The sequence below is a fragment of the Hyperoodon ampullatus genome (genome assembly GCF_949752795.1).
Source record: "Hyperoodon ampullatus genome assembly, chromosome: 4".
Lineage (NCBI taxonomy): Eukaryota > Metazoa > Chordata > Mammalia > Artiodactyla > Ziphiidae > Hyperoodon > Hyperoodon ampullatus.
The window spans coordinates 169,827,447-169,852,717 of NC_136917.1; the positions used below are offsets into that span (position 1 = coordinate 169,827,447).

The 25,271-nt window shown below is 41.1% G+C and overlaps 1 protein-coding gene across 1 annotated transcript in view; it reads right to left on the bottom strand.

Annotated features, from left to right (window-relative positions):
* ADCY2 (adenylate cyclase 2) overlaps positions 1–25,271 on the bottom strand; it is a gene marked incomplete at its 5' end in the record, with an annotated part of 450,707 nt that overhangs the window by 37,086 nt on the left and 388,350 nt on the right. Inside the window, 2 exons of the mRNA XM_079704024.1 lie at positions 1,852–1,936; positions 18,448–18,617. Of these exons, the coding sequence (XP_079560150.1) occupies positions 1,852–1,936; positions 18,448–18,617 (255 nt within the window). The remainder of the gene's footprint in view (positions 1–1,851; positions 1,937–18,447; positions 18,618–25,271) is intronic.

The window sequence follows — 25,271 nt, forward strand, 5'->3', positions numbered from 1 at the left end:
TCTGGATGGGTGTGCAGAGGCGCTGTATCACAGACTTCACAGTTCTTGTTATCCCAGAAGACTTGGGACCTCAGTAAATCATTCACTTAATGATTTTGGACTGAAGGTCAGCCTTCTGGCTCACCCTGGTATATCCTTGGTTCTAGTTAAAGAGTAACTGTGAACACAATTAATCCTGCAGAGATTACTATTCTTTAGGCCTCTAGATGTACATGTCATTTATCATTACACTAGTGACAAAAAAGGAAACTGGTATCAGCACTATCATGTTAAATGAATGCCTGGCCATAATACTGCAGGTTTTTGATTATTTATTTAAATCATTTAGGGAGTAACTGATCAGTGGGCAGCCATGGGATTCGACAACACTTGTGTAGTGGTATTGCCTGTATATTATCTCAGTGATCAATAAAAAAAAGTTGGGAGAATTCAATTTGTTTCTAGGTAATTAAAATATATTGCTGTGGGGCTTCCCTGGTGGCGCAGTGGTTGAGAATCCACCTGCCAATGCAGGGGACACGGGTTCGAGCCCTGGTCCAGGATGATCCCACATGCCACGGAGCACCTAAGCCCGTGCGCCACAACTACTGAGCCTGGGCTCTAGATCCCGTGAGCCACAACTACTGAAGCCCACGCGCCTAGGGCCTGTGGTCCGTGACAAGAGAAGCCGCCGCAATGAAAGCCCACACACAGCAACAAAGACCCAACGCAGCCATAAATAAATAAATTAAAAAAATATATATATATTGCTGTGGAGCAATCTGAGTGATCATTCTAGTAGGAGAAACTGCCTAAGAAGGCAGAACATAGCATGTGCCGGGGACAGAGGTGGGGAGGGTGATGGGGGAACTGGGGTCTTCTAAGCTCTGCATCAGGACCACAGCATAGCTCTAGGGAGATTGGGGAGAGCTGCACTCTGAGCTCCAGGGAAGGATGCCCCTCGCACTTCCCCGGGAAGATGGAAGAGGATGGATGGCATTCCCGGGTGCCGGACTGACTGTCACAGATCTGGTCTCTCTGCTCTGACTGTACGATTATTAGCAGCTTCCTCCTGCTGAGAAATGGAAGCCAGACCCAAACTCCCCAGTTGATAGTTTGCCTCTCAGATAACTGTTTAGAGATGGTATATAATTTAATTGGCATTGCCTCTTCCCTGGTTATCTCCAAATAAATCACGTCTTTGTTTCATGCTATCCATCAAAGAACTCAAAACGAACTTTGGTTGAGGCAGAGCTACCTGGTATGGGATGAGTCTTTAGTCTTTGGGTGATTGTCCTTGTTTGCAGTCAGAGAAAGAATACTGCCCTTAAAAGTCCTGCACCTACAGGCTCCACGGGGAGGCCAGAAGTGGGCACAGAGCCGGAGGAGGACGTTTCATTTGCATCACAATGTAAAATTTTTGAACAAGGAACCATATTTCTAGGGATAATTGCAAGTGACAGCAGGGGTATTTAATGCCCACTTCAAAGAAAAAGAAGCCATACCTTTTGAAATGCAGATGAAAACCCCAGGCAAGGGGACTTTTTTTTCCAATTAGTGTCAGCTATTGAGGGAATACATTGTAGGCTTACAGAAACCTACATATTTATTTTGAGACTTAACAGGAAATTCATTGATTCACACTTCTACTGTTCAAAAAATTTGCCTCTTAGGGAAAAAAAAAAAAAGAATGGCCTTTTTCTTGTGTTTATAGCCAAGCATACACACCTTGTGCTACCTACTTTTCTCTTAAGTGATAAGATGATTCTGATGCTTCAACATTTGTTTGCATGAAAGCAATGGCAATGCACGTCAGCAAAGTATTATTAATACAGCACTTTAGAGAAGTTACAGAAGTAACAGACTTCTTACCTGTCTGCCCAGAACAAGCAGTGTGATGAAAAATATAAAGAGAGACACTGAGCCCATGGTCTTTAGGTCTTTCCAAATGCCTGGTCTATTAAAAAACAAACAAACAGATGAAAACAATACAACAAAACAACATACACACAGGACGTAGAATTCGTGCAGGAACAAATTTCAGAATCTCTAGTGCTTGTCTACATTCTACACCAACCAAACACACACACACACACACACACACACACACACTTCAAATATATTTGCAAGCCCAGATTGCATCAAAAGAAAGCAAAATAATCCTTATTTCAAGAGCTCAGTAAAAGAAAAAAATATTCCAAATGAATATAGATTTCTTACTTTATACCAAACTCTAGCAAATATAAAATGAATAGCAGAATATTAATAATATTTTCTTTATATTTCTGGGATCAATGTGGATAATTGGATATATGACGTATTTTTTAGTAATTATTTGCAGAATGAGACAGTATGCTAGAAATTAATAATCATGGGAGATATAAAAATGAAGTAGGGAACTTTATTTCTATAAGCTACTCTGACATATGAATAATATACTTTCATATAACTTTCTGGCAGGAGTTCCTTCTTATTCCTCCTTTCATGGGATTTTGTATCACAAAGGTATAAGACAGATGGAAATCCTTGGCCCACTGCCCCATCAAGCTCTTACTGTGCTGGCTGGGCCCTCCATCCTCACCATGACCTTCTAGGCAATGACCACCCACACATCCTAGTTGGCATGTGTGGTGGTCAATTTTATGTGTCAACTTAAAGATTCTGTTTTCGGTTCTTGTACAGCATACAAGGAGAAATCGACTTGATTCCCCAGGGTAATCCTGCATAGCTGACAAATGATTATTTCACACATATAACTAAATGAGACTTGAGAAGTTGATTATGTATGGTTGCCATGTCACATAAGCAGCATAGCTTGTATTTAATCAAGTATAAATATCAAGTCATCAGTTTCTGCTTGGGACTTGAATATGCTTTGAGATTTTCCTGTTTCTCCATAGAAGGTTCGAGGACTGATGAGATAATAAGAGAAATGGATAAAGAACTAAAGAGCGGGCTTCCCTGGTGGCACAGTGGTTGAGAGTCCGCCTGCTGATTCAGGGGACACGGGTTCGTGCCCTGGTCCGGGAAGATCCCACATGCCGCGGAGCGGCTGGGCCCGTGAGCTATGGCCGCTGAGCCTGCACGTCCGGGGCCTGTGCTCCGCAACGGGAGAGGCCACAACAGTTAGAGGCCCGCGTACCGCAAAAAAAAAAAAAAACTAAAGAGCGCAGGTGGGCTTTGAAGTAAATAACCCCGGTTGGAATCATGACTGCCCTGCTCTGGTGAGCTTGGGACCTGGGATAAACCCCTCCAAACCTCACTCTCCCCTTCACCCAGAGGGGGTACCAGTGCCCATCTCACTGGCTGTCTCAGTCACTAGGTCAAATATTTATGTACCTGGCATAGAGCCTGACATACAGGAAGCACTTCATAAATGGTACCCATATTTTTTAGTATTAACTACACAGTGATAAACAAGAGGATGGAGGGAGGAAGCTAGAGAAAAAGATAAGAAAATGCAGGTTGGTGGATTTCAGTAACAGAAAGACAGATCCATGTGCAAAAGAAAGGCAGATTCCTGCAGAAATGAGGAGACAGAATCTCCAGTCCCAGTGGCTGAAGGGCTTAGGACCTCAGAGAACTCTACGGAAAGGCTAAGCTTGTGCTCAGGGCTCTTTCCTCCTACCAAGCCAACCGTGGCTGGAAAATATCTGAGCTCAACAGCCACAAGGAGGTTACCAGTTTCTCTCTGGGAATGAAGTGAGCTGACAAGTGTCACTTTCCTGTCTCAGTAGTAGTGATTTTAAGAAATGAAGTTCCTTTTTGAGCCCATGGTAGCTGTGTCTAATAGCACAGTTGAAGTTACTGCAGGGAGCAGATGTTTATAAGCAGTGAAAACTCCAGTGACTTTTAGGGATTTTTTTTGGCCACACCATGTGCGGCATGTAGGATCTTAGTTCCCTGACTAGGGATTGAACCCATGCCCCCTGCAGTGGAAGCACGGAGTCTTAACCACTGGACCTCCGGGGAAGTCCCCAGTTACTTTTAAACTCATTTCCCCCCATACTGACTACACTGACAGGATATTGACCAGTTAATAAAACTGGTACAGGGAATCTCTGGCAGTCCAGTGGTTAAGACTCCAAGCCTTCCCTGCCAGGGCCCGGATTTGATCCTTGGTTGGGGAACTAAGGTCTCACAAGCTGCACGGCATGGCTAAAAAAAAAAAAAAAAAAAAAAAGTGGTACAACATAGACAACAACGCATAAGAAGCTGGTGCAGGCTGTTTTTAATTTTCATGTTGCTTCGTGAACATCCTATTACTTTACCATTCCAGGAATCCTAGAAAACTTCTATGACATCCCTCCCTTTTACCCATCACCCTATAAACCTAAACTGAGAGTAAAATGTTAACTCCAAGGTCAGGAGCTTACAGTAGCTTCATCAATGCAACCAATCAGAACTCAGGTCCCACGTGCATCCCCAGGTAAGGGACCAGATGCCCCAAATATACAAAGCCATCTCCCGTCCCTCTCACTGATGGAGAGTGGGAGGTAAGACCCTCTTTATGCAGTTCAGGGGCTGGCTGGGTTTTCAGATAATCACACAGAAAATACATGCAAGAAACATAGAGGGAAAAATCCTTTTCTGGGACTCCTCATGCTAATGCATTTAAACATAGGTTTAGGGGTGGAAATGACCTCTACCTATCTCCCAGTTCTTGAGCCTTAGTGAGGAAGAGTGGTGGGTAGAGGTGGGGACTTGGGGGAAGCAAGACTAGGAACGGCTCTCATTGCTGGACCGGGCAGTGCACTGCAAAGTACAGAACTAAATGGACCTCAGAAATAATGACGCACAACACAGCCTGTAGGATAGACTTAGGTACCACTCCACAGATGCCTTTTTTCCTTCTGATGTTCTCCGTCAACTAGGGAGAACCATAACCTGCTGTCTTTGCTTTCATTTAGATTTCTCAAAAACTTCTTTTATTCATCCAGACCCAAAGGACTGCTGATTCCAATTGGAGTCCATCTCTCCCACGTGAGCCCCTCACAGGCCACGGCTGATGGGCTCCTGAAGCTTGAAGGATGAATTTCTCCATCCACAGATCCATTCCTGGGTTCCTTGCTCTTTGTGTGTATGCAAGAGAGGCTGGGAGGAAAAGGAGTGGGTAGTATGGAGGGGACACGGGGACAGAGAGAATAAAATTCCAAGATGTCTTCTGGCAGAGTCTAGTCAGTTGTGTTGATCATTTCAGTTTCCCAGGACTTTTCTTTCTTTTTCTTTCTTTCTTTTTTTTTTTTTGAAGTGTAGTTGATTTGCAATGCTGTGTTGGTTTCAGGTGCACAGTAAAATGATTCAGTTATACATATATATACATATTCTTTCTCAATCTTTTCCATTATATGTTATACAAGATACTTTGCTATATAGTAGGACCTTGTTTATTTTATATACAGTAGTTTGCATCTGCTAATTCCAAACTCTTAACTCCCAGGACTTCTGAAACAAAGTGCCACAAACTGGGTAGCTTAAAACAACATAAATTCATCATCTCATAGTTCAGGAGGCCAGAAGTCTGAAATCAAGGTGCCGGCAGGGCTGTGCTCCCTCTGAAACCTGCAGAGAAATCCTTCCTTGCCCCGTCCTGGCTTTGGTGGTCGGCTGGCCACTGTATGACTCCAATGTCTGTCTTCATCATCACGTGGTGCCCGCTCACCTCCCCCCACATGTCTCTGTCTCCACATGGCCATCTTCTTACAAGGACACCAGTCATGTTGGATCAGGGCCCACCCCACTCCAGCAGGGCTTGATCTTAACTAATTACACGTGCAATGACCCTATTTCCAAATAAGGTCACATTCTCAGCTACTGGGGCTTAGGACCTCAGCATGTCTTTTTTTAAGTGACACAACTGACACATCAACAATTGTATGGGCCATTTATATAAAAATGACAGCAACTTAGTCTGAGGTCTCTCTCTCTCTCCCTTCCCTTTAAGTTTTAGGGATGAAATCCACTTTGGACTTTCACATGTTAGGGCTGTGCTATCACTCTGTTATGAAGTACAGAAGACAGAACTAATATCACTGAGAAGGTTTCTAACTCTATGATTTTTAACTTGACAGTTTTAGCCAAAATATGACCAGATAGGCTATTTTTCATACTTAAAAATGGGTTCTGCGGGCTTCCCTGGTGGCGCAGTGGTTGAGAGTTCACCTGCCAATGCAGGGGACACGGGTTTGTGCCCCGGTCCGGGAAGATCCCACATGCTGCAGAGCGGCTGGGCCTGTGAGCCATGGCTGCTGAGCCTGCGCATCCAGAGCCTGTGCTCCGCAGCGGGAGAGGCCACAACAGTGAGAGGCCCGCATACTGAAAAAACAAAACAAAAAACAAAACAAAAAATGGGTTCTGGAGACACAGACACCCAAATGTGCCTGTAGCCACACACTAAAAATTTACAGCTGACCCTCACCCTGAGGCTGTTAATGGAGCAATCATTCTGGCCCTCAAGTTTCCAGAGTCCAAGAGAACGAAGAAACCTAACAAATTGGGCAAAGGATATGGAATTGACTGGTGAACCAGTCTCTAACCTAAAGGCTAACAGCTCCGTGACATAAAAATGACATTTTCATTGCTTTCAGGAGAGGATGCAGTCCAGGCATGTATACACAAACATAATTACATTTCAAAACATTCTATTTTCTAGGTGACATAAGCCTCTATTTACTAAGAAGAAAAGTACCTAAAGAAACATAGTTTCTGTTGTGTTGGTAACAATATACGAACTGAGTAAAATCAGATCTTCCCAGGTCATTCACTGGGATCAAAAGTAGTTTGACCTCTGGGACCCTGACCCCCTGAGGCCCACGTTTCATAAAGAAAAGTCCCACAAAGAGACAATGGCTACTGCCCACCCTCTTAATGTGAGACCCTGTTGCTCTGCCGCTGAGGAATCTGTTTACTTCTGGCTGTCCCTCTGAGTAAGTTAGGAAATGCCTGGCTTTGCCGACAAGGAATCTCTGAATCCTCAGCCATCTTCAATGTCAAGCGATGCAAAAAGCTCAAGTTTTGGCCAACTTGATGTGGCTGCTAGATGAATCTGCTGTACCTTGCTCAGCACAGGACCAAGACCTCAACTACAATGTCAGAAGACGAAACAAAAATACCCCAGAAAGGAAATGCTGGGGTTAAAATGCAAAGGGCAAAATAAAGACAGCCAACTGCCCTGTCGGGAAATCTTTCTTTAAGTCTGGCTGGAGAAAGGGCAAGGAATTGCTGAGATGCATGTCTTAGTACCACTTTCCTGATATTCCCTCCTGGCCTTTCAGTTGAGTGGCATACAGCATCCTGCTGACCTCTGCTTCCAAGCTCTCCTCCCCTCCATGTCACCAGTGCAGTGGCTGGGTCCTGGCCAGGTGATGCTGGCTGGTGATGAAGCGTGAGGATAACAGCTCAGCCAAAATTCCTGTATTCCACTGCTCAGACTCAGCAGCCATCAAAAATACCTATTTTCTGATGGCTGATCTGGTGGTTTGCAATGACCACCAGAGCTGTAGTCAGACAGGAGAGTTCTAAAACAGCTCAGTCGTTTAAAAAATACACCATTCCTTTCTGATGATTGGAGATGCATCATTAATAAGTTTTCTTGACCAACTGAGTCGGGGTGGGAATGACCTCTGCAGACAGTTTGTGTTTGTGTCTTTTGACATATTTTTCAGTTATTTTCTTTCCAGTTCTATTTAGACATAATTGACTTATAAACTGTATAAGTTAAAGGTGTACAGTGTGTTGATTTGATACACTTATATATTGGGAAATGATTATCACTATAGCATTAGCTAACATCCTCATCACGTCACATAATTACCATCTCCTTTTTGTGGTGAGAACATTTAAGATCTACTCTTTTAGCAACTTTCAAGTATGTAATACAGTATTGTTAGCTATAATCACTATGTTGTACCTTAGATCCCCAGAACATTTTCATCTTATAACAGGAAGCTTGTGCCTTTTGACCAACATCTCCCCACTTCTCCCACCTTTCCCCAGCCCTGGGTAACCACCGTTCTACTCTCTGTTTCTGTGAGTTCATCTTTTTTAGATTTCACATATAAGTGACATCATACAGTATTTGTCTGTCTCTGGCTGGCTTATTTCACTCAGCATGATGCCCTCAGGGTCCATTCATGTTGTTGCAAGTGGCAGGATTTCCTTTTTTCTCATGGCTGAGAAAATAATATCCCGTTATTCCTTTTTCTCCACATCCTTGCCAAAACTAGTCATCTCTTGTCTTTTTGATGATAGCCATTCTAAGGAGGGTGCAACATTTTATTGTGGTCTTGATACACACTTCCCCAATTGTTAATAATATTGAACATTTTTTCATGCCCTGTTGACCATTTGTATGTCTTCTTTGGAAAATGTCTATTCAGTTCCTCTGCCTACTTTTAAATTGATTTTTTTTATGTTGAGTTGTATGAGTTCTTTATGTATTTTGGATATTAGCCCATTATCAGATATATTATTGGCAAGTAGTTTCTCCCATTCTGTAGGTTGCTTTTTCATTTTGTTGATGGTTTCTCTTGCCATTCAGAAGTTTTTTTAGCTTGACGTAGTTCCACTCACTTATTTTTGCTTTTGTTGTTTGTACTTTTGGTGACATATCCAAAAAAATCATTGCTAAGGTCAATGTCAAGGAGTTTTTTCCCCTATGTTTGTTTTAAGGTTTCAGGTCTTTTATCCATTTCAAATTAATGTTTGTTAGTGGCGTAACATAGGGGTCCAATCTCATTCTTCTGCATGTGGTATTTAATTTTCCCAATACCATTTATTGAAGAGACTATCTTTTACTTACTGAGTATTATTGGCTCCCTTGTCAAATATTAGTTTACCACATATGCAGGGGGTTACCTAGGCTCTGTATCCCATTCCACTGGTCTATGTGTCGATTTTTTTGCCAGTAGCATATGGTTTTAATTACTGTAGCTCTGCAGTGTAGTTTGAAATCAGGAGTGTGATGCCTCCAACTTTATGCTTCTTTCTCAGGATTACTTTGGTTATTCAGGGTCTTTTGTGGTTCTATACAAATTTTAGAATTGTTTGTTCTATTTCTGTGAAAACTGCTAATGGAATTTTGATGGGAATTGCATTGAATCTATAGATGGCTTTAGGTAGTATGAACATTTTAACAATATTCTTCTGATCCATGAACATGGGATTTCTTTCCATTTGCTTGTGTCTTCTTCAGTTACTTTCATCAAAGTCTTATGGTTTTCAGTGTACAGATCTTTCACCTCCTTGGTGTAATTTATTCCTAAATATTTTCTTATTTTTGATGCCACTGTGAATGGGATTGTTTTTTTTTATTTCTTTATCAGATAATTCATTGTTAGTGTATAGAAACACAACTGATTTCTGTATGTTGATTCTGTATGCTGTGACTTAATTGAATTTTTTGATTAGTTCTAGCAATTTTTTTTTTTTTTTGGTGGAGCCTTTAGGGTTCTCTATGTATAAGATTATATCATCTGCAAACAAAGACAAGTTTTCATCTTCCTTCTAATTGTATGCCTTTCATTTCTTTTTCTTGCCTGATTTCTCTGGGTAAGATTTTCAGTACTATGTTGAATAAAAGTGGCAAGAGAGGCACCCTTTTCTTGTCTTGGTTTTAGAGGAAAAGCTTTCAGCCTTTTATCATTGAGCATGATATTAGCTATGCACTTGTTATATGCCAACTTTATCATGCCGAGGTGTGTTCCTTCTATACTCAATTTGTTGAAAGTTTTTATCATGAGAAGATGTATTTCATCAAATGCTTTTCCTGCATTTATTGAGATAAGAGATCATATGATTTTTATCTTTCATTCTATTAATGTGGTGTATCACACTTATTAGTTCACATGTGTTGAACATCCTTGTATCTCAGGGATAGATCTTGTTTGATCATGGTGCATGATCCTTTTAATATGCTGTTCAATTTGGCTTGCTAATATTTTGTTCAGAATTTTTGCATCTATATTTATCAGGAATATTAGTCTCTGTTTTTTTTTGTTGTTGTTGTTTGTTGTTTTTTTCTTTTAGTGTCCCTATCAGGCTTTGATATCAGGGTAATGCTGGCCTCATAAAGTGAGTTTGGAAGTGTTCCCTCCTCTTCAATTTTGGGAAAAGTTTGAGAAATATTGGGATTAATTTTTCTTTAAATGTTTGATAGAATTCACTAGTGAAATCACCTGGTCCTGAGCTTCTCTTTGTTGGATATTTTGATTACTAATTCAATCTCCTTCCTCATTATTGGTCTGTTAGGACTTTCTATTTCTTCATCATTCAGTCTTGGTAGGTTGTATGTTTCCAAGAATTTATCCATTTCTTCTCTATTGTCCAATTTGTTGGTGTATAATTTTCATAGTAGTCTCTTATGATCCTTTGTATTTGGGTAGTATCAACTGTAATGTCTTCTATTTCATTTCTAATTTTATTTATTCCACTCATCTCTCTTTTTTCCCTAGGGCTAGTCTACCTAAAGGTTTGTTTATTTTGTTTATCTTTTCAAAAAGCAGCTCTTAGCTTCACTGATCTTTTCTATTGTCTTCTTAGTTTGTATTTCATTAATTTCTGCTCTGATCTTTGTTATTTCCTTCCTTCTGCTAACTTTGGGCTTAGTTTGTTCTTTTTCTATTTCTTTGAGGTGTAATGTTAGGGTTTTTATTTGAGATCTTTCTTTTTCTTAATATAGGCATTTGTAATTATAAACTTCCCTTTAAAAACTGCTTTTGCAGCATACTATAGGTTCTGGTACCATGTTTTCCCATTTTCATTCATTTCAAGTTATATTTTGTTTTTCCTTTTGTATTCTTCTTTGACCATTGATTTTTTAGGAGAACATGGTTTAATTTCTATATATTTGTGAAATTCCCAGTTTTCCTACTGCTACTGATTTCTAGTTTCATACCATTGTGATTGGAAAAGATATATGGTATAATTTCAACCTTAATTTTGCTAAGACATGTTTTATGACCTAACATATGATCTATTCTGGAATGTTCCATGTGTGCTTGTGAAGAATGTATTCTGTTGCTGTTAGATGGAGTGTTCCATATATGTCTGTTAGGTCCATTTGACCTAAAGTTTAGTTCAAGTCCAATGTTTCTTATTTGACTTTCTGTCTGGATGATCTATTGTTGAATGTGATGTATTGATGTTCTCTACTATTATTCCATTGTCATCTATTTTTCCTATCATATCTACTAGTATTCGCTTAATTTATTTAGGTGATCTGATGTTGGATGCATATATATTTATGATTTTTATATCTTCTAGATGAATTGACCCCTTTGTCAATACATAATGACTTTCATTGTTTTTTGTTATTGTTTTTGGATGAAAGTGTATTTATCGGATGTAAGTATAGCCTACCCCTACTCTCTTTTTGTTTCCACTGGCATGGAATATCTTTTTCCATTCCTTTACTTCAATCCTATGTGTGTCCTTAAAGCTGAGGTGAGTTCCTTGTAGGCAGCATATAGTTGGATCTTGTTTTTTTAATCTGTATAGCCACTCTATGCTTTTTAAATGGACAATTCAATGAATTTACACTTAGAGTAAAATTGATAGGTAAGGGCTTAATAATGAATTGCTTTCTAGCTGTTTTTTTATTTCCTTTGTTCCTTTCTTCCTTGATTTCATGTTCCTTAAAGTTTTGCATTGCTGTCTTCATATGTGAAATAGCACTCACTTCCTGCACCCTTTACTAACTGTCTGCAGGGCATAAATATCTTCCTCCAGCCCTGCTAGTGCTTCTGGGGCTTTCTGGACCTTCTGTGGATACATCTCTCCACCTTTCTTGCTCCCTCTTGTGGCAGAATTCTAAGCTTGTATGCCTCCTCTCCATCCTGCAATGCACCAGACCGACTGCTGACAGTCTTCCTTTTGTTTTCCCAAACAAAACTTGCTAAAGCTCAAGTTTGTGGTCTCTCTCTGGCCCTCAGATTTCAGTCAGCTTTCTGTGCATGCCCACTATCTGTTGGTCCAAGCTCCCTCTCGATGCTGCCATTGGGAGGGAATATGCACAGGGAGCTGGCCACAGGGTAGGGGTGTGCATGAGGCATGTGGAACAATGAGGGTGCCCGTGAGCCAGCTGGGGAGATCTGTGGGTGAAGTGTTCCCAGCGGCTTGTGGGTGGGCTTCCTGACAAAGGCAGTAATGCAGTTAGTAGTATCTGTGTTCTCTTAAAGCCCTCTGAGAGCCCTATCTGCTCCTCTCCCAGCTTGGTAGCATACTGCACAACTGGGAAGCCAGGTGCTTACAGGAGAAGTCATAGAGTGAGAACATCTCTCCTGGACTTAAGCTGTGCCATCTTGGGGGAAGGGTGGTGTGGACAGAGTCAGACTGTGTCTCTTACCCACTTCAGCGTGTCCAAACTCATGTTTTTTCCTCCAATGGTGTGCTAGAATTTCTCCTCTGAAAACCTGGACTTCTGCAAAGTCTCTCTCTTCCATGGGTCACTGGCTAAGACTGTTTTCCAGGGGGCTCCATGGTCAAGAGCTGCTGAAGCTGGATTACATGTCACTGCTGGGTCCACAGCCAGGATCAAGTTCTGTATGCATACTGCCCAACACATGGGTGGACGAGACTCCTGCTGGATCCTATATGGTGCTGGGTCCCACAGCTCCTACAAAGGCACTTTTCTCCAAGGATAGATTACAAATTATTGTTGGGGACAAACAAAAGGGATGTCTTATTCTGCCATGTTGTTGACAATACTCCTCCCCTATCTTTTTGGATCTCTACAGTTCTTCAAGGTCTTTCCAATATCACAGTCAACTCTGGGTCACTTAACCAGCTTCCAGCCAATAGGTTCACTCATTCCCTAGGTAGGCTATATGAACTTAACCTACAAGTCTCCTTCTGGGCTTCTGGTGAGACACAATTTTCTAATAGAGAGATTTTGTAAATTCTTGAGAGCACAGACTATATTTTATTCATCTCTATGTGCTTGGACTCCAGCAATCAGGCCTGGAATATACAGGGTATTCAATAAAACTGTGCTGTGAAGACAAAGGAATGAGTGGACAAATAACTGTTGGTTTGAAATCTAAGGGATTTCATTTATAGACACGTTTCCTCCTCTGGCTGGACACAGATGCACTGAAATCCTCTGCAATCTTCCAAAGAAGGTGACCCAGTGTCATCCAAGGACAGATGGATCAAAGTCTCATGCTTTTTCCGAGTTATTCACAAATGCTGAGGACTGCAAACAAATTCTGGGACTGCAAACGACTAACATAATAAGGGATAAGCTCATACTTAAGAAAGAGCCCTGGAGGCAGTTGCAGGTCAGGAGAAATGATAAAAGTGGGGCTGGAGAGGTAGTGCTGGCCTTTTGCTATGGAGAAAAGATGCACCCTGATTAATGCAGTCATGGTTTCATCCTTTGGAGAAGAGTGATTTTAAATGGGAAGCAGTTGGTGCATCTGATATCATGGGTCTGTGCACTGGGCTTTAGCCTCATACATTGGAGAGCTGATGATAAGAAGTACGTATCCTATCTAGTCTGGGGGCCCAGGCCCTCTGAAGTCTCCTTCTTCCCCTCTTTCTAAAATCAAACAAAACAAAAAAACAGCCTAAAAATTGAGTATCTTCCTACAAGTGGGTCCAAATCACAGGGCATTTTCTTTTTTAGGTTAGATAACAAAGGAGCTCACTAATGGTTGCTTTTTATAGAAGAAAAGAAAGATTGGTAGAATTCGAGCAGCGCTAGGACACCTTTTTTTTGTTGGTCTTGTTAACTTAAGCAATTCAGATTACTGACCTCCTTACTGTACCTCCCAGCTCTGCTACTAGTGGTGTCAGCTACAGAGAAACAAACGTGTGTATTCCATACTTTCTGGAGATGGCACTGGCGGGGGAGGAGGGGAATTAGGAAGGGGAAGAGAAACTGAGATATTAAATTTGAAAGTAATTTAAAATCTTTTCAGTATGAACTTGGATATATTATGGGTTTGAGTACAGATTTGGAATACGGTTTTCATTTAAAAGAGGAGACTTTAAAGAAATGTCAGGTGTTTGGAATACCTCTGGACCTTCTCTCCCAGAGGTGGATGCACACTGCTCCTGCCTTCTTCCTGAGCATGATTAATGCTGCAGTTCTTCCTCCAGGCTTTCAGTGAGCTCATCATCAGTTGATCCCTAGTTGGGACACTGTCAAAATGTTACAATATGCCGAATTCTAGCCATTGGGTTTTCCATGAGACACAGAAAAAACACAGAATGCAGAACCATGTTGAAGATGCTTGACTCATGGCTCCATTGCTATGGAGCATCTCCATGGCTGTCCTTGGTATGGAGCTGTTGCTAAGGTCAGGAAGTTAAAATTATGCAGACATTTCTACCAGCAATAATTCAGAGCTTCTGAATGATGCTGGGTACTCGATATAACTGCTGCTTACTTATATACTTTATATGCTGCCCACAAAGTATTTATTTTATTAGGCTAAGTGCCCACACAGAGCTGGTTAATGTGCTGGACCCCTGGTTAACCCCTCTGTTCAAGCTCTCCATCCTCCACACATCTTCAGAATAGAAAGCATATTTCTAGCTTTCAGGTGAATTAACATAACGGCTGGGTCCGCATGAAATGATAATATTTATCCTTTGATACTCTTCAGTTCTGCAAGGATAAAACACACAGGAAAGATCTGACAACATCTTGCAGACTCTGTAATGAGCCTTTGCCAAGGGAAGGGAACGTGTCCTTGAAACAAAAGCAGCTTCCAACAATATCAGTGGTTTATCACGATCACCGTCACCATCACCTGTAAAACATCCTCAGTGGTGCTGGCTGAGGGCTTTGGGAGATGGTGTCATGGACCGGAATCAGGATTGTTGATTGATTGATTCAGCAAAGCATCTTGTACTCACAGATGATATGGAAGACTGTTGTAAATGCCAAAGGATTAGGACATGGATTTTCCTGGACCTCCTAAATATCAGGAACTTCTGAGCTTTCTTCACCAAGAGGTGATAGATCACAATCACATGATGGCAGGTGAAGTACTGGGACCTTGCTGTCCTCCATTCGTATGGATTTTTAATGGCACACCCTCTCAAGTAGACTTTTTTTTTCTCCTGTAAAGTTGGCTTTCCGCACTCATGAATCTTACAGGTTATCTTTGGTAGCCTTTTCTGAATTATCCATTGATCTGGAGTTTTTCTAGTGCATACTTTTGTTTTCTTTGCTGACCCTGCTGGCAAAAAACTCCCTGTTGGCTTGTCCGTGATCAATGTCAAATTTGGCTTGGAAAAGCCCCCTGAAACATGGTGAACTCACATATAGGACAACAACACAGTCCAAACTGTGTATTCAGAAGATGGCCCAGCAGTGCCCTGTAAAGAGAGATGCTGAAACCGAGCAGGACCCTGTGGGGCTCCTGGGCATGGAAGCTTTTCTTTGTCCTCCATTTCTTGTTTGTAGGGAATAGACTCCAGCCTCTATGAACTTCCCTGGGTTCCAAAGGGCAGATTCGAACGGTTGCTAATCCAGGAAGGGAGGGGATGCAGAGACAAGGGAGGAGACCACCTGAGAGCAGATCAAAGAAGGACTGTAGACCCTGCACACCCCTGATCCTTATTAGTAACCCAGCCCTTGAACTATTGCTATAAGACTCCTCCCCAAATCATCCCCGGTTGGGACTCACAGGAGGCCGGTGTGTCCCCCTCTGCCTGGCAAAGCGATAAAGCTATTCTTTTCTACTTCACTTAAAACTCTGTCCCCGAGATTTGATTTGACACCGGTGCACAGAGGCCGAGTTTTCGGCATCAACAGTGACCAAAAACAGGTCAGAAAAAGGATGGCACCAAGCATGTGACTTTGATGGCACAGACCAACTCGATCAGGAAAGGAGGTGCTGCCTGGCCTTGGGTTAAGCCAGCATTTTCCTTGAAGGGCATCTATGGCTTTGGGAGGGAGGGATGTACATTGTCAAAGCAACATCTCAGACTAGTTTTTTTTTTTTTTTTTTTTTTTTTAAGGATCCTAGTTTCATATCTGAAAGGGTTGTGTCAGCAATAACAAACCAGATAGAGGAGGAAGAAACCTTTATCAGTTCTTTCATGGTGGAATATCTTGAATCTCAGAAAAGGGAAAGGAAACATTGACATCAATGGGTTTTAGCACTGGCACGAGTCACATGGTTAAATCATACACACACCGAGGTTGGGGAAATCAGAGGGGATTCCAAGCTGCCACTCAAAGGTCTCTCATTTGGGGTTCATTTTAAACTGCTATTAGAGAACACTTGTTAATGTTTTATGCTATTATTATGTTTTATGCTATTATTATTATGCTATTATGTCAGTAATATTCATCTTCTGGCAGAGGAATGCTTCCGGGAGTATTGTGGCAGCTCATGCAGAAACCTTAGTCAAACTCCTTTGTAAAAGTCCTATAATTATGTTTAATTTCCTTTCCTTTTTTTCTGCTCATATTCTGGGAACTGTTCTATTAATAATGAAATGGGAAATAGATAGAATGATAAGGAAGGTAACCAAAGGCGTTGCTTATTCTTTCTGTGATTAGTCAAGGAGTCATTAATAATATTTGAAGGACATAATGCTATCTCTTTAAGAACAAAAAACTAGAAGTATGTATAGCAGGTCAATATATGCAAAAGTTTCTTAATTAGGGGAGAGTTAAGACTTCACCCTTAAGATTAAAGTTCACTGAATTTACACTTCAGTACATAAGGAAGTTAATTCATGTTAATATTTCTGCAGAAGTTTGCAGGGCTTAAACATAGTACGGCGGTTGCACCCATCCTAGAGAGGATGCTGGCTTACCACTGGCAGTGAAGGCAGGTGCCTGAGGCTTGTCACGTCAGCCTTACCTAGCTTTAAGGTGATTATAAAGACAAAGCCAAGAGAACACACACAAAAGACCCTGAATGAAACAAAAGGGCTCTGAAAGTAAAACTCCTTTTCTTTAACCAAATAGCTACTTCCCTGCTGCTGGGGTTCAAATAAGAGGTGGCCTGTCTCCCTCAGATCCACAAAGTAATTCCCTCCCCATCAGAAACTTGTTAATCTAATTTCTACTTTTGCTTCGGATGTGTACCGTATGCAAGAGCTTTAGATTTAATAAAGGGAAATTGAGTAGTGTTCTCAGCTGTGTGTCCAAATCGGTGATGCTACATTTACTTAGGGATTCGATACGTTCTCTCTGGATATGGTAGGGAAATGTTAAAGTGTATTTGGTTGGCAATTTTGAGAATTTATTGGAAAATTAACTTCGATTTCATTTTCCTCTTGGCTAAGGAATCATATAATTTCCTTAATACAATTATGTACTTTTGCAACTCCACTATCCTCAGCCTGACTACAGATTGTTAGGGTTTCATGGCGTGGAGGATGACGAAAATTAAATTTGGTGAAGAGAATGCGGTGCGGTTGTGTTTCTAAAAGCATTCTTATTGGGAAGAATCGTTTACACAGTGAGGTGCCCACGTTCCTGACACTGAACTTCTATTGGTCAAGCAGTCATAAGCTGTCAACACAAACCATCTTTCCGGAGCAACAAATCTATGCAAGTATTTAAGGCATTTATTTTATGTTAAAAGAAATATAGAAATATTATGGGGGATTATGCAAAGCACTCATAGAAAAACTTGAAGTCTGGTGTGTCCAGAAATAAACCTAACACTTGATACAAAAATGTGTTTTTGCTGTTAAGATGTGAGATGGAGAATATCATGATGAAAACTTCTTTTTCAAGCAGGGAATAAATATTTATGATTAGCTTATAGAAGTAATTTGATAACAGGAAACATTTCATAAGTCCAAGGGAGTGGACCTGGGAGGATCATTCTTGAAGCATCTAGTCCTAAGGCTGGCAGAGTAAACACAACCAATAGGATTCCCTCCACACCAGGATGTTTTAGGAAATCTCCAATAAGAAATTTTATCTTATCTCCAACAAGTTATAGTTCCATTCACTATAACTTGTGAATGGAACCACTCACTGTCCCTGTACTTTTGTGTATATGGATTCAGTTGTTCTGACCTGGGGGCCGCACTGCCCTGCAGGGCACATTCCTCAATGTCCGGAGGCATTTTCAATTGTCATGACTTGGGGGGTGGTGGATTTTGTGGCATCTAGTGGTAGAGGCCAGGGATGCTGCTCAATAACCTTTAATGCACAGGACAACGCCCTGAAAATCCTTCAGTCCAAAATATCAATAAAGCTGAATGTGAAAGAAAAGATTATTCTTATCAATATAGTACAGAGTATAACACAAATCCTCTCTCTAAACCATTTCATATCTGCTGATCATGTGTGATAATACCTATTCTGTGTAATCTGTAATAAAAAACACACATTCTCTTCCCGAATCATCACTTCAAAGAAACACTCACACAGTGATTCCCAATGACAGTGTTATTGCTAATTTGCATACTTGTGTTACTCCACGCATACTTGTGTTACCAACATCCCATGAAAGAACTAAATAGAAGGAAGAGGAAGCAGGTTACCTCTCAAATAAGACCTGGCTGTAGTCATCCAGGAGGTGGGCGTGAGTGTGGAGAAAGATGATGTTGTAGCCCACCAACGCCACCATCATGATCAGCATCTTTAGCTCATAATTCACGCGCAGGAAAACCGAACAGGATATCAATCCCAGGATGCAGCTGTATATAAAGTACTGGAACGGGGAAATACGTCAGATGAATACTTGGGATCTCTTCTGAGGAATGCCAAAATGAGAATTAAAATTGGGGACCACCATCAAGCTCACTTGGTCAACTCCCAAACTGACTGTGAAAGCAGATGCATTTGTCTGCTCTTTGATCCAGTGATACATGACTAAACACACTGGATTTAGAAAAGAATTACTCTTGACATGGCTTGTTCACCCAGCGTAGCATGCTTAAAAAAATAATCATGCATATGGCCAAATACTCTTCAGAAACAATTTTTAGAAATCTGTATTGAAGCTATGTCATTATTAGTAAATGTCCTTTGCTTCTTGAAAATGAAAACAATATGGCTCCCTACATATTTACAGATTAAAACAAAATGACAGTACACAGAATCTTTTATGGGCTTTCAATGATTTAATTCATTAAGAGGATACAAATCGTTACAGGTAGTTCTATTAAAGGTATAAGAAATCCTAGACATTTTATTTAAAAAGCAGATGTGTGTCAGAGGGATTATCTAGAACAGAAAGGATTTAAAAAAAACTAAAAGCTTTGAACTATATTTAAGATAGATAACCAACAAGGACCTACTGTATAGCACAGGGAACTCTACCCAATATTCTGTGATAACCTATATGAGAAAAGAATCTAAAAAAGAATGAATATATGTATATGTATAACTGAATCACTTTGCTGTACTCCTGAAACTAACACAACACTGTAAATCAGCTATACTCCAATAAACTTAAAAAACCCCCCAACATTCTAAGGGTTCACAGGCTTCACCAGACTACTAACAGGTCTTTATCCCAGATAAAAAATCAATTAAGAAAACTGGAGGACATGAGAGGAATTCAGCGGTGAGTCTTCAACATCAGCAACAAGAATATGATTGAAAATAAACTGTAGCACTGTACAAAGTTAAAAAAAAAAAAAGAAAAAGAAGAAGAAGAAAAACAGCAAGATTTAACACCGGTTGAAAATCAATTGGCCATAAGTGTGAGGGTTTACTTCTGAACTATTAATCCTGTTCCATTGGTCTATATGTTTTTACTTATGCTAGTTCCACATTGTCTTGGGTACTGCCGTTTGATAGTAAATTTTGAAATTGAAAATCAAAACAAAACAAAACAAAAACAACAAAAAACACTAAAAGCTTTGACCTGGGTGAGTCATGACTGCCCTGGAAGTAGACAGGCACCAAAGAAATCAAAGACCCCAGTGTGAGGAAGAAGGCTGGCACGGTCCATCCTTTGTTGTCCATGGGAAGCAGCTGGCAGGCCTGCCCTGTGTTAGCACTTTTCCATTTACCACAATGGACATCATCAAGACAGGATAGCCCTGGATTCAGTTCTGCTCCAATCACTCGTTAGCAGATTTACTTTAGGCCAGTGCCCTAACTTGCATGTGTCACAGTGGCCTCATCTGTAAAATGAGGGTAATAATGTCCTCCTTCTAGGTCACTGAGAAGAGCACGTAAAGCTTGGAGTCCACGGCCCTGCAGGCCAGGAGGTGTCCGCTAAGTGGATACAGTTGTCATTCTCACAGTGTTTGTTTGCTGGATAATGGGGTTTTAATAACAAGGGTTAGCTACTATCTTGGCATGTCTGCAGCAGAAGCAGCAGTCGTTAAAGTTTAATCATTTTAATAAAACATAGATCCCACTGATGTTTGATAAATCCTGCCTTTAAAAAATAGCTCAGTGGGGCTTCCCTGGTGGAGCAGCAGTTGAGAGTCCGCCTGCCGAAGCAGGGGACGCGGGTTCGTGCCCCGGTCCAGGAAGATCCCACATGCCGCGGAGCGGCTGGGCCCGTGAGCCATGGCCACTGAGCCTGCACATCCGGAGCCTGTGCTCCACAACGGGAGAGGCCACAACAGTGAGAGGCCCGTGTACCACAAAAAAAAAAAAAAAAAAAAAAAAGCTCAGTGTGTAAGCTATTCCATTTTAGTTACATTATATGGGATAAGTCATGTATAAACTGCTTATTTTTGTCATTCTAGCTCTTCCTTTTATTTCCCCAGCTAAGGTCATCTACAGTCAGCCATGGGGAGGGCTACTAATATTAGTGCATCAGTCCTCTTCTTGGGGGAGAAAGGAGAGTCGGAAGATGAGCCGCGGTGGTCCTAGCAGGCACCTCCTTCCCTGTGAGAGGCACCCACGCAGGGATCAATGCAGATCCTCACCAGTGAGGACTGCGACCTGGCATCTCAGCTTCAGAAGGAAGACCAGCAATTAACTCCCTTGGGTCCGACAAGCATTGGGTCAGTCCTCGGGAAGTAAAGCATCCCTAGGCAAGGAGCATGATGGGTGGTGGCGGCTTAGGGAATGCTGAGAGTTTGTAAGTGCAACTTCTTTGGCCACAATTCCCTGAGGTCAGTTCTCTACTATTCTGACCACTGATAACCCCACGACAGAGAATAGGAAGAGGAAAAGAGGAGAGGAAATGTGTCCTGATGGGACCATCTGGCTGGCGGAGAGGAAGAACAGAATCAAGAGGTCTGGGAGAGAGTGGATGGGCACCACCGACTCAGTCTCCCTAAAGTGGAGGGTGAGGGAGAGATAACCTGTGCTTTGAAACCAGCCCTCACGTATAGGGGACTTTGCATTATTACCTTAATGACTTAAATTAATTACTTAAATACTTAATGATTAAGTATTGCCCTCAGAGGGCAGGTGTGAGGCTCAGTGATTCAGTGGGCATCGGTGCTGAGACAGCTTCTGAAAGCAGCCCAGGGAGCCCCGCAAACTGTCTGGGGGTCTCTGCATTCCTGTGGGCATGTGCACAGCAACCTGACAGGGCAGGCTTCTTTCTGGTGAATCGAATAAAACACGGGCTTGCACTTTGTATGTCTTCTTTCTTTAGTTCATTATGGGGCTCATCCACTATTAGATTTTTCACAAGTATCCATCCCCACCAAGAGTCTGAGAATCCCTGGTTTTTAACCTGGTCTTTAGTCAGCAGTCACTGTCTTACACAACTGCTCTGTAAAAGCCACGAAATCACCTTGGGAACGCGCAGCAGGCAAGGTTCCCGCTCAGCGTCTCACCTTTCTACTCACAAAGCAGCTCACTGGTACAAATAAAGGCATGCCTGTCCCCTGCACAGGTGACCCAAGGTAAGGAGGATGATAAAGCCCACCTTGACGAATTCTTGTGAAGATTAAAGAAGATAATAAAAGTAAAGTGCACAGAACAGTGCCTGGCCCATGGGAAGCCATATAAATTCTGCTATTATTGTTATAAACTGGAGGTCTTTGTAAGACTTTTTATTTTATTTTTCTTCTTTTTTTAAAAAAATTTTATTTTATATTGGAGTATAGTTGATTAACAATGTTGTGTTAGTTTCAGGTGTGCAGCAAAGTGACTCAGTTATACATATACATACATCTAGTCTTTTTCAAATTCTTTTCCCATTTAGGTTATTACAGAGTATTGAGCAGAGTTCCCTGTGCTCTACAGTAGGTCCTTGTTGGTGATCTATTTTAAATACAGCAGGGTGTACACGTCAGTCCCAAATTCCCAATCTATCCCTCCACCCCACCCTAAAACATGATTTTAAAAAGGATTCTGCTGCTAAAATTCTGCTGAAAATCATCATTGGAATGCACATTATCAACAGTTCAGCCTAAGTGAATGAGTAGCAGAATAAGGAGCCCTATACATGAGTGTGTGTGTGTGTGTGTATGTGTGTGTGTCAATGTGTGCATGTGCATTTCGGGGGATTGGAGGCAGTAGGATTCTAAAAGTTTTCTGAAACACCCCTAGTTTGAAATATGTGCCAATACCTATAAAATATGTCTATGATTTCACATTTTAAAATTCATTCTTAGGCTTTTAAAGGGTTAGGGTTACACATTTCAGGGTTAGGGTTACTAAAATACATATGTTATGTAAGTAGCCTTTTAGTCCATTTTCTATTAAATAAGCCTTTCTAGAAGGCTTGGAGGCCATGTGCAAGGTGATGTGGGAATTCATTAAAGGTAGGTTGGGACCCTGAAGGTAGCGACAGAGGGAATGTGTGAATACGGCAGAATAACAGGAGAAGGCCAGGCTGGGAGCTCTGAAGAGCAGCTGCCTCTACTACATAAGGTAGCCCTACAGGGAGACCACTGGATGTCAAGAGCTCTGGCTGTAGGCTCCTGGGCTGAGTTCTATTAGGACACTATTACTAAGAACCTTATTTTTATATAGTTTTAATAGTTAATATAATTATTAGTTAATTTTTTTTTTTTTTTTTTTTTTTTTTTTTTGCGGTACATGGGCCTCTCACTGTTGTGGCCTCTCCCGTTGCGGAGCACAGGCTCCGGACGCACAGGCTCAGTAGCCATGGCTCACGGGCCCAGCCGCTCTGCGGCATGTGGGATCTTCCCGGACCGGGGCGTGAACTTGTGTCCCCTGCATCAGCAGGCGGAGTCTCAACCACTGTGCCACCAGGGAAGCCCTATTAGTTAATATTTTTATTAAGTATTATTTGTTAATATTATTTAAATATCATATATTACTATTACTTAATATTAGGTAACTAAGTTAAAATTGGTTCATATAGTTAATAATACTTTTCATATATTAATCGATGAAATGAACTTGCAGTTTGACACCAAGGGAGAAGCCACTGTCATCTTTGGCAATTTACTTAAGTACCTTTTGTTTTCAGTTTCCTCACCTGGAAAACAGTTATTCCAATATCTAACTCACAGGGTAGTTTTGTGGATGAAATGATATAAATGCCTGATATAGTGTGAACTGCCTACATGGAAAAGATTCTTTCTGGTTGATTCTGTTGGACATTTTTAAATGACTTTTTCTCCTGCTACAGAAATAATACATCTGATGTTAAAAATTAGGAAATATACAAAGGACACATATAAAAAGTAAGCATCTCTTAAAATTCCCAACATCCAACTTGACCCATGATTAATTAATTGTTTTGTATATCTTTCCAGCTTTTATTTTTGGTGTGTGTGCTACTTGTTATTGGTATTATTATTTTAGAAAATTGGGAATGGATTGCTTGGAATGTTTTTAAATGATACTTCGAACTTAATAGCTTATAAGTATATATTTCTATGTCATTAAATAGTTTTCTACAACATCTTTTGTAGTGGCTGGATATAATCTTATTGTATGTTCATAAAAAAATTTGTTTAAACAGTTAAATTTATTCTAACTTTTAGGTTGTTTGCTTTCTTTTCCTTTCTTTGTTGTTATTGTTACATAAACCTTTCGACAAACACCCTGGTAGCTAAATCTTTGCACCTTTAAAATTACTTTCTAAAGTTAGTATTGCAGGGTGAAAACTATGGCTGTTTCTATGCTTCTTCTTTTTTTTTTTTTTTAAGATGTTGGGGGTAGGAGTTAATTAATTAATTTTTGCTGTGTTGCGTCTTCGTTTCTGTGCGAGGGCTTTCTCTAGTTGTGGCAAGCGGGGGCCACTGTTCATTGCCGTGTGCGGGCCTCTCACTATCGCGGCCTCTCTTGTTGCGGTGCACAGGCTCCAGACCTGCAGGCTCAGTAGTTGTGGCTCACGGACCTAGTTGCTCCACAGCATGTGGGATCCTCCCAGACCAGGGCTCGAACCCATGTCCCCTGCATTAGCAGGCAGATTCCCAACCACTGCGACACCAAGGAAGCTCTCTATGCTTTTTTTTTTTTTTTTTTTTTACTTTCTGCTTTATAACAAAGTGAATCAGTCATACATATACATCTGTACCCACATCCCTTCCCTCATGCATCTGCCTCCCTCCCACCCTCCCCATCCCACTCCTCCAGGCAGTCACAAAGCACGGAGCTGATCTCCCTGTGCTCTGTGGCTGCTTCCCACTATCTATCTACCTTACATTTGGTAGTGTATATATGTCCATGCCGCTCTTTCGCTTTGTCACAGCTTCCCTTCCCCCTCCCCATATGCTCAAGTCCATTCTCAAGTAGGTCTGTGTCTTTATTTCTGTCTTACCCCTATGTTCTTCATGACATTTTTTTTTAATTTTTTCTTAAATTCCATATATATGTGTCAGCATACAGTATTTGTCTTTCTCTTTCTGACTTACTTCACTCTGTATGACAGACTCTAGGTCCATCCACCTCATTACAAATAGCTCAATTTCATTTCTTTTTATGGCTGAGTAATATTCCATTGTATATATGTGCCACATCTTCTTTACCCGTTCATCTGATGATGGACACTTAGGTTGTTTCCATCTCCGGGCTATTGTAAATAGGGCTGCTATGAACATTTTGGTACATGTCTCTTTTTGAATGATGGTTTTCTCAGGGTATATGCCTAGTAGTGGGATTGCTGGGTCATATGGTAGTTCTATTTGTAGTTTTTTAAGGAACCTCCATACCGTTCTCCATAGTGGCTGTACCAATTCACATTCCCACCAGCAGTGCAAGAGGGTTCCCTTTTCTCCACACCCTCTCCAGCATTTATTGTTTCTAGATTTTTTGATGATGGCCATTCTGACTGGTGTGAGATGATATCTCATTGTAGTTTTGATTTGCATTTCTCTAATGAGTAAAGATGTTGAGCATCCTTTCATGTGTTTGTTGGCAGTCTGTATATCTTCTGTGGAGAAATGTCTATTTAGGTTCTGCCCATTTTTGGATTGGGTTGTTTGTTTTTTTGTTATTGAGCTGCATGAGCTGCTTATAAATT